The sequence below is a fragment of the Equus asinus genome, chromosome 22 (assembly GCF_041296235.1).
Source record: "Equus asinus isolate D_3611 breed Donkey chromosome 22, EquAss-T2T_v2, whole genome shotgun sequence".
Lineage (NCBI taxonomy): Eukaryota > Metazoa > Chordata > Mammalia > Perissodactyla > Equidae > Equus > Equus asinus.
The window spans coordinates 16,386,054-16,399,209 of record NC_091811.1 but is presented as its reverse complement, the minus strand read 5'-3'; the positions used below and the strand labels follow the sequence as shown (position 1 = coordinate 16,399,209).

Genomic DNA, 13,156 nt, shown 5'->3' with positions numbered 1-13,156 from the left:
CTTAACCACTATGCCACAGGGCCAGCCCTATTTTTTTTTTTTTTAACTAGTGGATCCTTTCATCTCCTGTCTGGTTAATAGAATTGAGTGACATATAATACAAAACAGTAAATAATCCTTAACCATTTATGTTCAGAGAATTACAGCATTATTCTATAATAGGTAAACTAGAAAATCAAAATTATCTTTATCTTTAGATAAGACGTGTGCCCCTAACTCCTCCCCGTCTCTCCCTCCGCCTCCTCTTCCATTTTTGTCTTAAGTAGCGTTAGATTTGCGTCCACATTTATATTTGGCTTAGGCTAACATTAGAATTCATTTACCTTCTCTGAGTATGCATTAATAGGTAGTGGAAGGAGGTTGCTGGAGGACAGGAAGAAGCCAGTGTCAGTTTAACGTTTTCTCCAGGTTGCTCTTTGGATAATGCAAGTATTGGCTTCTCCAGTTAAAATTTGGCATAATCACTCATTCATTTTATTATGTGCTGTTCTTTATTTGACATTTTTAATAAAGAAAAATTCTTTTCATAACTATTTACTTTCTTTTTTTTTTTTATAAGGTCGGCACCTGAACTAACAACTGTTGCCGATCTTTTTTTTTTTTTTTTTTAAAGATTGGCACCTGAGCTAACAACCATTGCCAATCTTTTTTTTTTTTCCCCTCCGGCTTTATCTCCCCAAACCCCCCCTGTACACAGCTGTATATCTTAGTTGCAGGTCCTTTTAGTTGTGGGATGTGGGACGCCACCTCAACCTGGCCTGACGAGCAGCGCCATGTCCGCACTCAGGATCCGAACCCTGGGCCACCGCAGCAGAGCGCGCGAACTTAACCACCCAGCCACGGAGCCGGCCCCGACTATTTACTTTCTTTCCTGCTTTCTTCCCTCACCCACATAAAAACCGGTTAGAGAGGATAAGCTATAGAAATAATATGCGACTAAAAGTTCGTCTTCAGATAGTGCAGAGGAACAAAGGATCCTCAAAACAAATGCATCAGGCGAGTCCTTCTAGGAGACCCGGTGGTCAGCCTGGTGCTGAAGGACACGTCAGCAACATGGTGCTGCTTGTTTTGAGGTGGCATTTTTTAAAAAGCGAAATGGCTAACTGGCAAGTAGAGAGTGTGAGTGTCAGGAAGGAGGTTTGAGAATTGATTGTTAGAAGTTGTTTACCCAAGTAAAATGTGTGTGTAGATGCTGTGTTGTCAGGTTCAGTGTGAAAGATTGAGTGCTTTACTTTTTAGACTGACTGAATCCCCGCTTCACACTCGTTCTAAGAGGCCTGAGTTTAAATGCAATACCCTATATAATCACGCCAAAAAACCAAGTCCATGTAAGACGAGATGCTTTTCAGTTATTTCCCCCTTACAACCCATTTGTATTTTCACCAGACACGTCATTTTGATTAAGAGAATTCTGGCGCCATCCTGTGACACCTGCATCCGACTTTCTAATTCCTCATCCATGCGCTTCTGTAGCCTCAGTTGTATCTGATATGGTGTCAGGAGAGATTGACAAACATATTTTTCTTTTCCACTGTAGCTTTATGTTTTCATTCCATCAGGAATTTTTAACCATTGTTAAGTTGTCATCACTGACTAGTCCATCTATAAAAGAATCTATGGGGAGTAGCAAAGAAAGTTTGTGATGAATTCCAGCCACAAGGAAACATCCAGACATTCCTGCAGCTGGACTCCTGGTTAACCAGTTGATAAAAATGGTTATATGTAGGTGGGAAACAACCTCAAAAACAGTGTTTCCAAAAGTCACTAAGTTCGGATTTACTTCCAGACATCTGATCCTACCAGCACTCCCTCTCCCACAATGTCACCAAAGTTCCATGTTTTAAATCGGGACAGCCAGCTGCAGAACATTAAGTTTGTTTCCAAAGTGTCCATTGTAATTCACAAAAGTATATTGAGCTGTGATCCTCCCATTTGTTGTATTTAAACGTCCGTTCAGGTCAAGAAGTTTATTCTACGAACTCAGACAACACTCTCCAGGATATAGAGGTAATACTTGGTTTCGCTTCGTCAAGGATCCCAAAGCATTTTCAGCTGTTGTTTTCTTCCTCTAACAAACAGAATTGCTAGACGTTCGGTTACCACATTTCATTGTGCAGGGTAATGATGATAATGTCTGAAACAGTCCATGTCCTGTGGCAGATAAAAACAGGTGTAGAAATTCATTGCAGTTTAAAAAAAAAAGAAAGGAAAAAATAATCTATCAGCAAGAAGAAAGACATACTGGTATTATCAGTTTTGTCCCCATAGATCTTTGTGATCTGAAGTTATTGTCACACTAGTCAGTCTGACCTAATATATGCAGAATGAACTTGCAAGTCCTTCTTTTTATTTTTACTGTTGTTGAATAATCTGGGACTTAGAGGTTTTACTTATTATAATTGTTGTGGTTGACGATGATGTTATTTGTTTTAAATTTTTGATTACAGTGTAATACACATATAGAAAAGTACACACACCGTATCTAGCTCAAATTTTCACATCATGAACACTCATGTAACCAATACCCAGATCATGAGACAGAACGTTGCCAACAGCCCAAAAGCCACCCTCCTGCTCCCTTCCAGTCGCTTAAACCACACTCCCTCCGAAAGGGTGACCACTGTTTGCACTTTGAAAAGCGTCGATTAGTTAGGCTTGTTTTTGTGGTTTCTGTAAGTGGAATCATATAGTATATATACTCGTGTATCTGTCTTCTTTCACTCAATATTATGTTTGTGAAACTTATCCATATTGTTGTTTGTGGCTGCAGATTGTCTAGTCTCATCATTATATATTATTCCATCGTGTGACCAGACCACAGTCATTTAGCCATTCTACTGTTTATGGACATTTGGGTAGTTTCCAGGTTTTTTGATTGTTATTACTAATGTTGCTATGAACATTCTAGTACGTATGTTTTACCGTTTCTATTGGGTATATACTTAGAGATGGAATTGTTAGATGTCACGATACAGCCAAATAGTTTCCCAAAGTGGTTGTACCTAACCCATTGCTTTTGAATGTGGAAAATAAGAAAGGCTATTTCTGACCTTCTGATAATGGCTGTGAAACTGATTAATACAGTTTTTCACGTCCCTCAGAGGCACGTACTTGAGAGTAAAGAATAGTCTTGCAGTTTCTCCCGTGGATATATAAACTCAGAAAGTAATTCTGGTATCTAACTTCCAAGAGGTACAGTGACGTACAATGAAGACCTAAAAGTATATACCAACTAAATCTTAATCACTTCTGCAGTTCAGCCTTACCCTAATCAGAAGATTGAAACTATGTAGTCAAAGGATGGCCGTTTACTTGAGATAGAAGGTATTATCTGCAATTATAATCAGAATTGACATTTTAATTTCAGTTTCACAGGTTGAGAATTTATTCTCTCTGCAGTGCTCCATTATCTTCTAAAGTATAGCCATAGAATCCAATTTTCTGCCTCATTTCCAAAGTCTGAAGTGTTTCACATGATCTGTTCAGCTTCTTCAATAGATCTCTTTCATAGTGTGTTCTCACAGGTGTGACTCTAAGGTTTAGTCACTTTGCCATTACTTAGAACTCACAATCAAAAACTTTCTGTACTCCTACCTGACTTACTATGTTGTACACTCCATGTACTGTATAATATATACTAAGATTTCTTTCCAGAAGAGGGCTCTATGTGGGACTGAAGGTCACATCCCATGATGACATCCAATAAGTTATGTCTTCTCAAGACCTTATTGACTGCTAAGCTTACAGTTTAGCTTTTCCAAGAACTCAAAGCCATTCTTTTTAGGTGCTGGTTTTAATCAGAGGAAAAATGACAGAGGTGCTTGGGACAGAGTCTCTGTGTCGACAAATAGGAGGTTTGAAAACAACTTGAATGTGTATATGCGTGTGCATGCACCTGTCTGGCACTTCCTTTCAGATGCACATGCTGCTAAGTAGCATCAGGCTAAAGTAGATAGAATGCGAGGGTTTATATCGTCTGAAAATTAAGTTGTCTGTCGCTTCAGAGATATCCTGGGATCCTGCTGTGAATTTGTATTTTGGTGTACTCTTTATAGGACTCGTGAAACTTTGTCATTAATTCACACCATTCTGAAGAGTGTAAGTTCCTATCTTGTCTCATAGATATTTGCTCTAGAGCACACTGTTAACCACATATACACACAAAGCAAGAAAGCATGGATAAAAGCTGATGATCTTTGGAGAAGTGGAGCAATGAAAGAACTTGGTGATTTTTTTTCCCTGTCTACTTTTGGTCAACCATTGGAACCGTCCCTGCTCCAACTTGTGCTTCAGTCTTTCATCATTACCATATTATCCTGATTTTAATACATTGGGATAATACATATTCTATAGGTTGGTGTTCAAGGCTCCCTCTTCAGAAGCTCTATGCTTACAATTCACCTCAATTGTCCTCATGTGAATGGTGGTGCTTAGGCTTAACCTTTGCCTGAAATAATTCAAAGGCTAGTCATAGAAGTCAGTAAATTATAGAGTATAAGGCAAGTTACTGTTAGATAATGCTTTTTTATATAAAAATGAGTGCTTTGCTATAATAGTATAAATAGTAATAATTTCTTAATTCTGATTATTTTCATGGTATTTTGAAAAATGTTATGTTTTAGGTTAATATTCTAAGGTGATGCAAATACTCATTTATGGTTTAGTATTTATTCCTACATATGATTCTTCAGTAAAATGTTAAACAGAAGTGAAAGGTAAATAGGCCCTTAAGGAAACAAAATATCAAGAATGAGAACCAGCAAAAACAACCAAAGGTAAAACCAGATACACAAAGGCACTGGAGTTATGAGACAGACCATAAAATAGTTGGTTACTGTGCCTCAAGAACTTGAAAACAAGCTGAAAATGTCTTCAAGTAAAAAGATGCTATGAAAAATGACCTAGCAACTGTGAAACTGAGTTTTTAATTGCTGAAAGAAATTTTTTAAAACTTAAATAAATGGAGCGATATATTGTGTTCATAGGTTAGGAGACTCAATACCATTAAGATATCAGTTCTCCTCAAGTTGGTCTATAGATTTAATCCCAATCAAAATCCCTATAAGGCAATTTTGAAGATAATGACAAGCTAATTCTAAAATTTATATGAAAGGCACAGAATCTAAAACAGCCAAAACAATTTTGAAAAAGAACAAATTTGAAAAAGAACAAAGTTGGAGAACTCACGCCAACTGACTTCAAGACTGACTCTAAAGCTCCAAGGTGATATTGGCGGAAGAATAGACTACGGATCAAAGGAACAGAATAGAGAATCCAGAAATAAGTCCATACATGTATGATCATTTGATTTCCAGCAGAGATGCCAAGGCAAGTCAATGGGAGAAAGGGTAGTGTTTTCAACTAGTGGTTTTGGAAGAATTGGATATTCATGTAGAAAGAAATAACCTTTACCTCACATCATACATAAAAATTAAACTAAAAGAGCTAATACTATAAAACTTCTAGAGGAAAACATAAAATAAAACTTGATGACATCAGGTTAAGCAAAGATTTGTTAGGACACAAAAAAATAAGCCATAAAAGAAAAATTTAATAAATTGTACTTCATTAAAATTTAAAACTTTCGCTCATCAAAAGACACTGTTAAGAAAGTGAAAATACAAGTCTCAGACTGTCACATGACCTTGCACGATTTGCTGGCCCCTTTTCAGTGTCTTTTTTTAATTTATAAAGCTTGCTTTGAAGTTCCTTGTAAACATAAGACATTATTATTGTAGTTTTCAGAGCTATCAGCATTTTCTCTTAGCTGTAGGTAGATATTCCTTAGTCACCTTGCTCTCTCTCTGCATTGGCTTTTTTAACTAGGGCAAAACAAGCCAGAAGACAAACTTGTCACGCCCTGCATGTGTGTGTCCCAGAAGGCACAGTGGCTGTCTTAGAACAGTCTTCGAAGTTACAAGGAAATACTCTTCCTTTTCTGAACTTTGAAGCTGGGAAGTGTTACAACACAAAGTTTAACTTCAGAAAATTCTACCAGGCATTTTTTTAAGCTTCCAGAACCTTGGGAAAGAGGACTCTACTTTTTAGCCCTCTCAGCAAGTAGACCTCTTTTATTTATCAACCTTAAAACAAAGTGTCTTGGACACAAAAAGTAGTTTCCTCTTAAAGCCTGTTTCTGGTTACAGAGAAAGTCACTTTCTTTTTAAATTTCTATAGATAAAAGATAATTCATTCGACCTATAATTGTGAGAATCTGTCTACTCAGCATTACAGAAGGCATTGTAAAAGTAATGAGGGCGAATAAATAGTGGTTCGTGCCTTCAGAGAGGACATAACTTAATAAAGAAAAGAAAACAGAAATCCCCTGTTCCTCTCACATCCCCCTCCCCCGCAAAATACACAGTGAAATGTGATTGTTGAGATAGAAGAAAAACCACATACTTTGGAAGTTCAAAGGATAGAGACACCATTCTTAGCTGGGGAAATAGGAGTTGCTTTATGAAGGAGGTGGCAATTAAGCTGGACAGTGAAGAATGGAGATCGGATTTCAATAGATAGAAATAATGGGGAAGGCATTCTAGGCAGAAGAAATGGTTTGAGGACAAATGGGAGGAGGTGGGTGACCGGTGGCATTGCACATCATGTTCAGGCAAAGGTGGACATTTATGCTTGAATGAAAGCTTCGGTTTTTTTAATTTAAAAGTCATAGAAGCTGAGGTAGTTTTAAACCTAATGTAAATAGCCTTAAATAATAAAAGAAAGGCTTAGATATTCATGAGACAATAAGAAGTAATTATAAATATTAAGCAGGAGTATACTATGATCAGAAATGCACTTAAATTAGTCAAATCAGTGCTTTGGAGGGGAAATACTGTAATCCAGGAAGCTAGATTGGAAGGCATAGCAATAACTAGGCATGAGGTCACAAAGACCATCAGAGATGTGTGAAGAACTAGGATAATTCGATGACGCATCAACCCCCAGAGGGGGCAGGCAGGGGGCAGGGAAGTTTCATGAAGAAAGGGGAGTGGCCACTAATGTGAGTTACGACTGAGAAAATGTTTAGTAATTAATGATCATTGATGATCTCAAATAAAGCATTTTTTCCGTCAGCTGGTAGGGGTGGAAGCCTAATGGCCAAGGGTGAACGAATGAGTAGTTGGGAAGGAGGCAGAGGCAGTAAGTGGATAGCACCATTTTAAGTTTCGTGGTGAAGGAATAATGGACGTAAGTGACAGGGTCAAGGGAAGGTTCCCTTTAGAATAGGAGATGAGAGCGGCCGACCTGCGCATGGTGGATAGGAAGAGGGCAAAAGCACGCTGGAGCGAGAGGAAGAATCGAAGGACGAAAGAACTCGGCCAGAGGACCTCGGGGACACCAGTGAGGACAGGATCGAGATGCCTAGTCTTGGAAAGGAAAAACTAAGAGAAAAGAAGAGAAGATAGCAAAATACAAAGTTCTGTGGCAACTCTGTTCTTGTTTAACCTCATTCAAAATGCATTTGGATTGCATTGTAAGTCATGCAGATTTGGCAGCATCTGTCAACCTGCTGAGTCTTAATAGTGGAAGTAGAAATACTGAGATTGCAGAAAACAGTGAGAGCAGCGTCCTGCCTTGTTTTCCCTTTGGCTCTCATCCTGAAGTGGACTGCATCAGTGCTCATAAGTTTTTGCTCATGTGTGCCCCCAAATAATTTTCTATAACTACCCCTCACATGTTTTAAAGTTTTCACGTAGGTTTAAATAGTTGTGAAAAAGGTAATTTTCAGTAAAATTGAAAATGTTGCCTTTTACACTAAGAATTGTTGCGTCAGTCTTAGATATGTCCTGTGGAGTTTCAGTGCTGTGACCGCATCCACCATCGTCCATTTTGAAAATGCATGAACTTTTAAGAGTCAAATTTTACACCTTTCCTTTTTCTCTTTGAACTCATAATTCCATTCCAGTATATCCCCATAAAATTTTTTCTAATGTGATGTATTTTATGCTTAATTCTTTTGTATTAGTCACCTTAGACTTCTCAGAAATGAAAATATGTATATTAACTGAAATTTTTTTAAATGTATTCCCTATGATCATAGTTCTGTTATAATTTTTTTCTGTTATTGTAGCATTACTAGTATATAATTGATCAAAATAACACATATTTTGATAATTCAACATATAAATTAAAATTTCACCAAAATGCGTTTCTTGTAGAGATGGATAGGGTTTTGTTTATTTTTCCCCATTCATGTGTCTATAAGTTAATGTAAATTACTGCTAGAATTAGGATCAATGTGATTCTTATTTGGTATTTTTATAGATGTAAGTACTGAGAAGTTTGTTCACATAAATAGATCTGGATGGAAGAGTTTTGTTATATCAATGTCACTGATTTTGTTTTTTTTTTAATTGAGATAAATTCATAAACATAAAATTCACCATTTTAACCATTTTAAAATAAAATTTAGTGGTGTTTTAGTGGTGTAAATTTGCAACGTTTTGCAACTGTCATCACTATGTACTTCTGCACATTTTCATCATCCCTAAAAGAGACCGTCTACCCATTAGCAGTCAGTCCCTATCGTCCCCCATCCCTTAGCAACCACGAATCTACTTTCAGTCTCTATGGACACGCCTACTCCGAACATTTCATACAAATGGGATCATACAATTTGTGGTTTTTTGTGTCTAGCTTCTTTCACTCAGCATAATGTCTTCAAGGTTCATCCATGTTTTAGCATATATCAGTACTTCATTCCTTTTTATGCCTGAATAATATTCCATTCTGTGGATATCCCACATTTTGTGTATCCATTCATCAGTTGGTGGACATTTGGGTTGTTTCCATTTTTGGCTATTATGAATAATGTTGCTGTGAACATTCATGTAGAAGTTTTTGTTTAAACGTATGTTTTCAGTTCTTTTGGGTATGTACTTAGGAGTAGAGTTGCTGGGTCGTTTGGTAATTCTATGTGTAACTTGTTGAGGAACCGGCAAACCATTTTCTACAGGAGCTGCACCATTTTACATTCTCACCAGCAATGTATGAGGGTCCTAATTTCTTCACATCCTCACCACAGTTGTTACTTTCTTTATTATTATTATTATTATAGCCAATGGATTTCTTTCAACTCCTGAATTATAGGCTAAAATTAACATCACAGTTTTTAGCATCAAAAATTTAACAGTTAACAGCTAACACCTCCAAATTAGATCCTTTTTTCAGTTTTATTGAACCTCAAAGAATTGTAAGCCACATGATTTACAATAGTTAGATTTCTTCATTTTTACAATACAAAAACCGATGTTTTGATTGATGCACTGAAGGTCTTTATATTGGGAGATGGCGGTGTCAGGATAGGAGAGAAGTAAGCTTTTCTTCGTAAAGTGGGAGAAGGAGGATTATGGAAGGGGAGGTGGCAAAGGAGAAACCTACACCTCCCTCAAAGGTAGATCTTCAGTCAGATCAGTTTTAAGAAAGGATTCCTGTGGATGTGAGGGTCTAAAAAATTGATTCCATTGAAATGATCCCAGTTTGAAGACCTCTAGGGGTCATAAGTGACCAAGAAGGAGATTATGCGTTGCCTAAAATTTGCAGTGAAAGGCAGTATCAATGCTGAAAATTGTTAGTTCTTTTGTATATTAGCATACAGCTACAGGCAGACTAGCAAATGTGAGCTCTCCAGAGCGCAGAGGAACTTCCGTCAAAGCCCTTGATGGCTTTTACAGAGAGTACAGTTGTTTGGTACGGTACCTAACGCTTCCGTAATGTTTTAGCATGAGAAGTACTTTAGAGAACCTTTTGTGATTTCCTGACTTTTATAGAAAAAAATAATCGTTTGTAGGTGAAAACCTTGCATATTGAAGCATTTATATACTTGGAGTTTTTTGAGGTCATTTACTATGCACTGTCTTTAGAAAGTACTTATTAGAGGAGATATTAGTTACTTGCAGCGTAAGTGGCAATGAGCATATTTTTATTCCCAAGAAGAAAAAATGTATAAACCGTAAAACATTAGCATTCGAATGCAAATTAAAACATCCGGGTAATAGATACATAAGTATTTCCTTGCTCTGTGAGCTGAAGGGGCCTGGGGACAAGGACACCCCAGTAGCTGTGAGCACACCCAGCACGGGGCCAGCCCCCCTCAGTCATTTTTAAGAGTGTAAAAGATCCTAAGACCCGAAAAGATTGGGAATCACCATAATGAAGTAATAAACATTTTATAGTTACAATTATGAAGACTTGCAACATGGGAAAATGTTCTGATGATAGTGAAAAGAAACAATTTAAAATGGTATAATCACTGATCATAACTAGGAAAAACTATAAAGATGTTGCTTATAGAGTGACACTGGCACTCGTGTGCACAGTTGGTCAAAGATTACAAAGGAACATAGGAAAACGAATGCATTTGGTTTGTTAGATAGCTGGGATGCGGTGTTCGTTTATTTGATTACTTTTGTAATGACATGTGATAAAACCATTTTAATGCATTTCTTATTCAAATATTATAAAATTTAATAGAATTATCGTGCTAACCTATTGACAGTAATAGGTGGAGTTCTTATGTCATTGATATTTGTCTTTAGAATTGTCTAGAAAGTTTTAAGCATATGTTAATTTTTAAAATTATATTTACTAGGCTAATTAAATTAATCTGCATTCTACAAGTATAGTCTAACAGCTGGAAAAGTTTGTATTCCTAAAAACCAGAGGAAATCCAACTGAAATTTGCAAATAATTGCCTAAATCTATTCACAAAGTGGATAGTCAGCATTATAGATAAATTAGGATCTGACTATACTTTGTTTTTCTACAAAGTTCTGTTAAAAGCATATGATTTGTTTTGCTTCTGTTTTTAGGAAATGACTATACCGTGGTGCTTAAGGAGAGCAGAACTTGTGTTTAAGTGTGTCAAAGGTGAGCGTAACCTTATATTTAACAACCACCACCTATGTTTCTTCCTCTCATATAGTGAAAGTGGAGCCACCCGGGAGAAAGATTATGAAAGTTCCTGCTGTCATCTGGTGCCTCAGTTAAATGGGTTAACAAGCAACTATTTCATAATGGTCTGTTTTACTTATCTTTTCCAGTCACAAAATAAATCTCTGGCCCCATTGAAATACAAAGATATTTGGATGTTATTTATATTTTGCTCTGAATGTAGCTTCTTCTGTATTGCCTTTTATTTTCTTAAAAAGAAAAAAAAATAGAGCCACATGTTTAATTAACCTTTAATAGCCTGTTTTAGCTTCATTGTATAGAGATTAAATAGGACTTGAGAAATCACAAGTAAGAGTATGTTGACAAAGCTGTTCACAGCCTCTGGCGTGGAGCAGTAAGGGCTGCAGAAGTTTATGTGTCCTGTAGGCTTAGCCTCACCTACAGGCACGCAGCCACCTGGAAAGTCAAGACAAAGCCCCACAGTGAAAATCCCACTCACCTCAGGAAGTGACTGGTAAGTCTGAGGACCAGAACTCATAATTCAGCCAAGTCTGCTGTTCTGTTTTAGGTTTCATGATGGAAATGGCTTCATGGGATGGAGGAGTTTCTCGGACAGTGCAATTTCTGGTACCACAGGTGTGTTATGTGGATAGATCGCACCTCAGTTTAATCTCTGTGGCAGTATTCCTTGCAGATAACAGCTAGGCGCACTGCCCTAAACTCGTAACAGAATGCTGACAGCTTCCTGTGATTTCAAGGGGGAAGCATTTGGGTGCCACAAAGGCACTCAGTTTATCATCAAAGATGTCAGTGTCTACCACTCAAAGGATCTTTTAGTCAACCCCAAAACCAAACTTGACTCGTCATTCCTTTGTTTTTTTCCCCCATATTTATGTTATATAGATTTTATTTATTTATTTTTGCTGGGGAAGATAAGCTAACATCTGTTGCCAGTCTTCTTCCTTTTATTTCCACACTAAAGCCCCAGTACATAGTTGTGTATAGTTCTAAGTTCTTCTATGTGAGCTGCCACCACAGCATGGCTACTGACAGATGAGTGCTGTAGGTCTGTGCCTGGAAACTGAACCCAGGCCGCCGATACACAGCCTGCCAAACTTTGACCTCTAGGCCATCGGGACTGGCTCTATGTTTTATAGATTTTGAAGAGTTCACAAAGAAGGGCATTGGCAGAGAATAATTCTGTATTCTGGCTAGAACTTAGCAAAACTAGCGTCACCTTTACTACCGAGTACACTAGTGTTGTCTGGGGGTTTTTCTGGTATTTGACAGAAACATAGGTTGTCAGAGGATGGAGCCAGAAAAACAGCCCCTGCCCATAGCCATGCGGTTAACCCAGTCATGAAAGAAAATTTTGACATATTGCATTCCATATCTAAAACTAGTTCCATTATTTTAAAATACTTTAAAATTGTAAAAATCAGTGATGATTTAACAAGTACAAACTTTTCTTCTTTTCACTTCCTACAGAGTATTTCTGAAGAAATGTTTTATCAACTTAGCAACATGCTCCCCCAGATCTTCCGAGTGTCTTCAACGCTTACCCTGACGTCCAAGCACTGAACCCTTACAGCTGACGGGCTGGCGGGAGACGACTGGTAAACGCTCCAGGAACGTGAGCTGCGCTGGGATTCTGTCGAGCAGAAGATGCCCAGAAAGGGAACTTCCTGCCCAAATCACACATCCAATCATATGTATCTGTTAAACATTCCAAAAATTCGTGTACTGTGCAGACTAGTGATCAGCCCCTTACTTACGCGTTTATTCTTAAAGTTTCTTTATGAAAGAAATGTCTCCTTTTCCTACTGTTGTGTCCCGTCTGTGAATATGAGTGAGGATATCACACATGGACACTTGATGGAGGACACTGTTTACGACGCTTTCGTGGAGACATTTGACTTTTCCACAAGGTTTGAATATATCAGATGCAAGGCTTAATTCAGCATACAAATCAAATCTTCCCTCTACCTTATTTGCCAAGTGAAAATTAAACGGCACTGAAATAGACATTGCAAGTATGGATTTCTTCTGAAAATCTTTTTCTAGAAACAAATGTATGAGGCAAATGTGCTTATTCTTTGAAATTTTCCAGTTTCAAAAATTTGCTTTTAATGTACTTTTTCTAAGGTTTTGTAAGTTAAAAGTCAGAAAAAGACTGGATTCTTTACCTCTGTCTCTTCTTCCTTACGTGACCTTGGTCTTCTCTATTAATAACGTTTTTCATGGGCTGGGAAAATAGTGTGCT

General features: G+C 37.5%; 1 protein-coding gene across 4 annotated transcripts in view; it reads left to right on the top strand.

Annotated features, from left to right (window-relative positions):
- FERRY3 (FERRY endosomal RAB5 effector complex subunit 3) overlaps positions 1-12,918 on the top strand; it is a 43,062-nt gene extending 30,144 nt beyond the window's left edge. For all 4 annotated transcript variants that reach the window (XM_014841749.3, XM_044755563.2, XM_014841748.3 and 1 more), the window contains 3 exons: positions 10,812-10,869; positions 11,462-11,529; positions 12,382-12,918. In XM_014841749.3, coding sequence (XP_014697235.1) covers positions 10,812-10,869; positions 11,462-11,529; positions 12,382-12,474 — 219 coding nt within the window. In that variant the 3' untranslated portion in view covers positions 12,475-12,918. The remainder of the gene's footprint in view (positions 1-10,811; positions 10,870-11,461; positions 11,530-12,381) is intronic.
- The last annotated feature ends 238 nt before the right edge of the window (positions 12,919-13,156 follow it).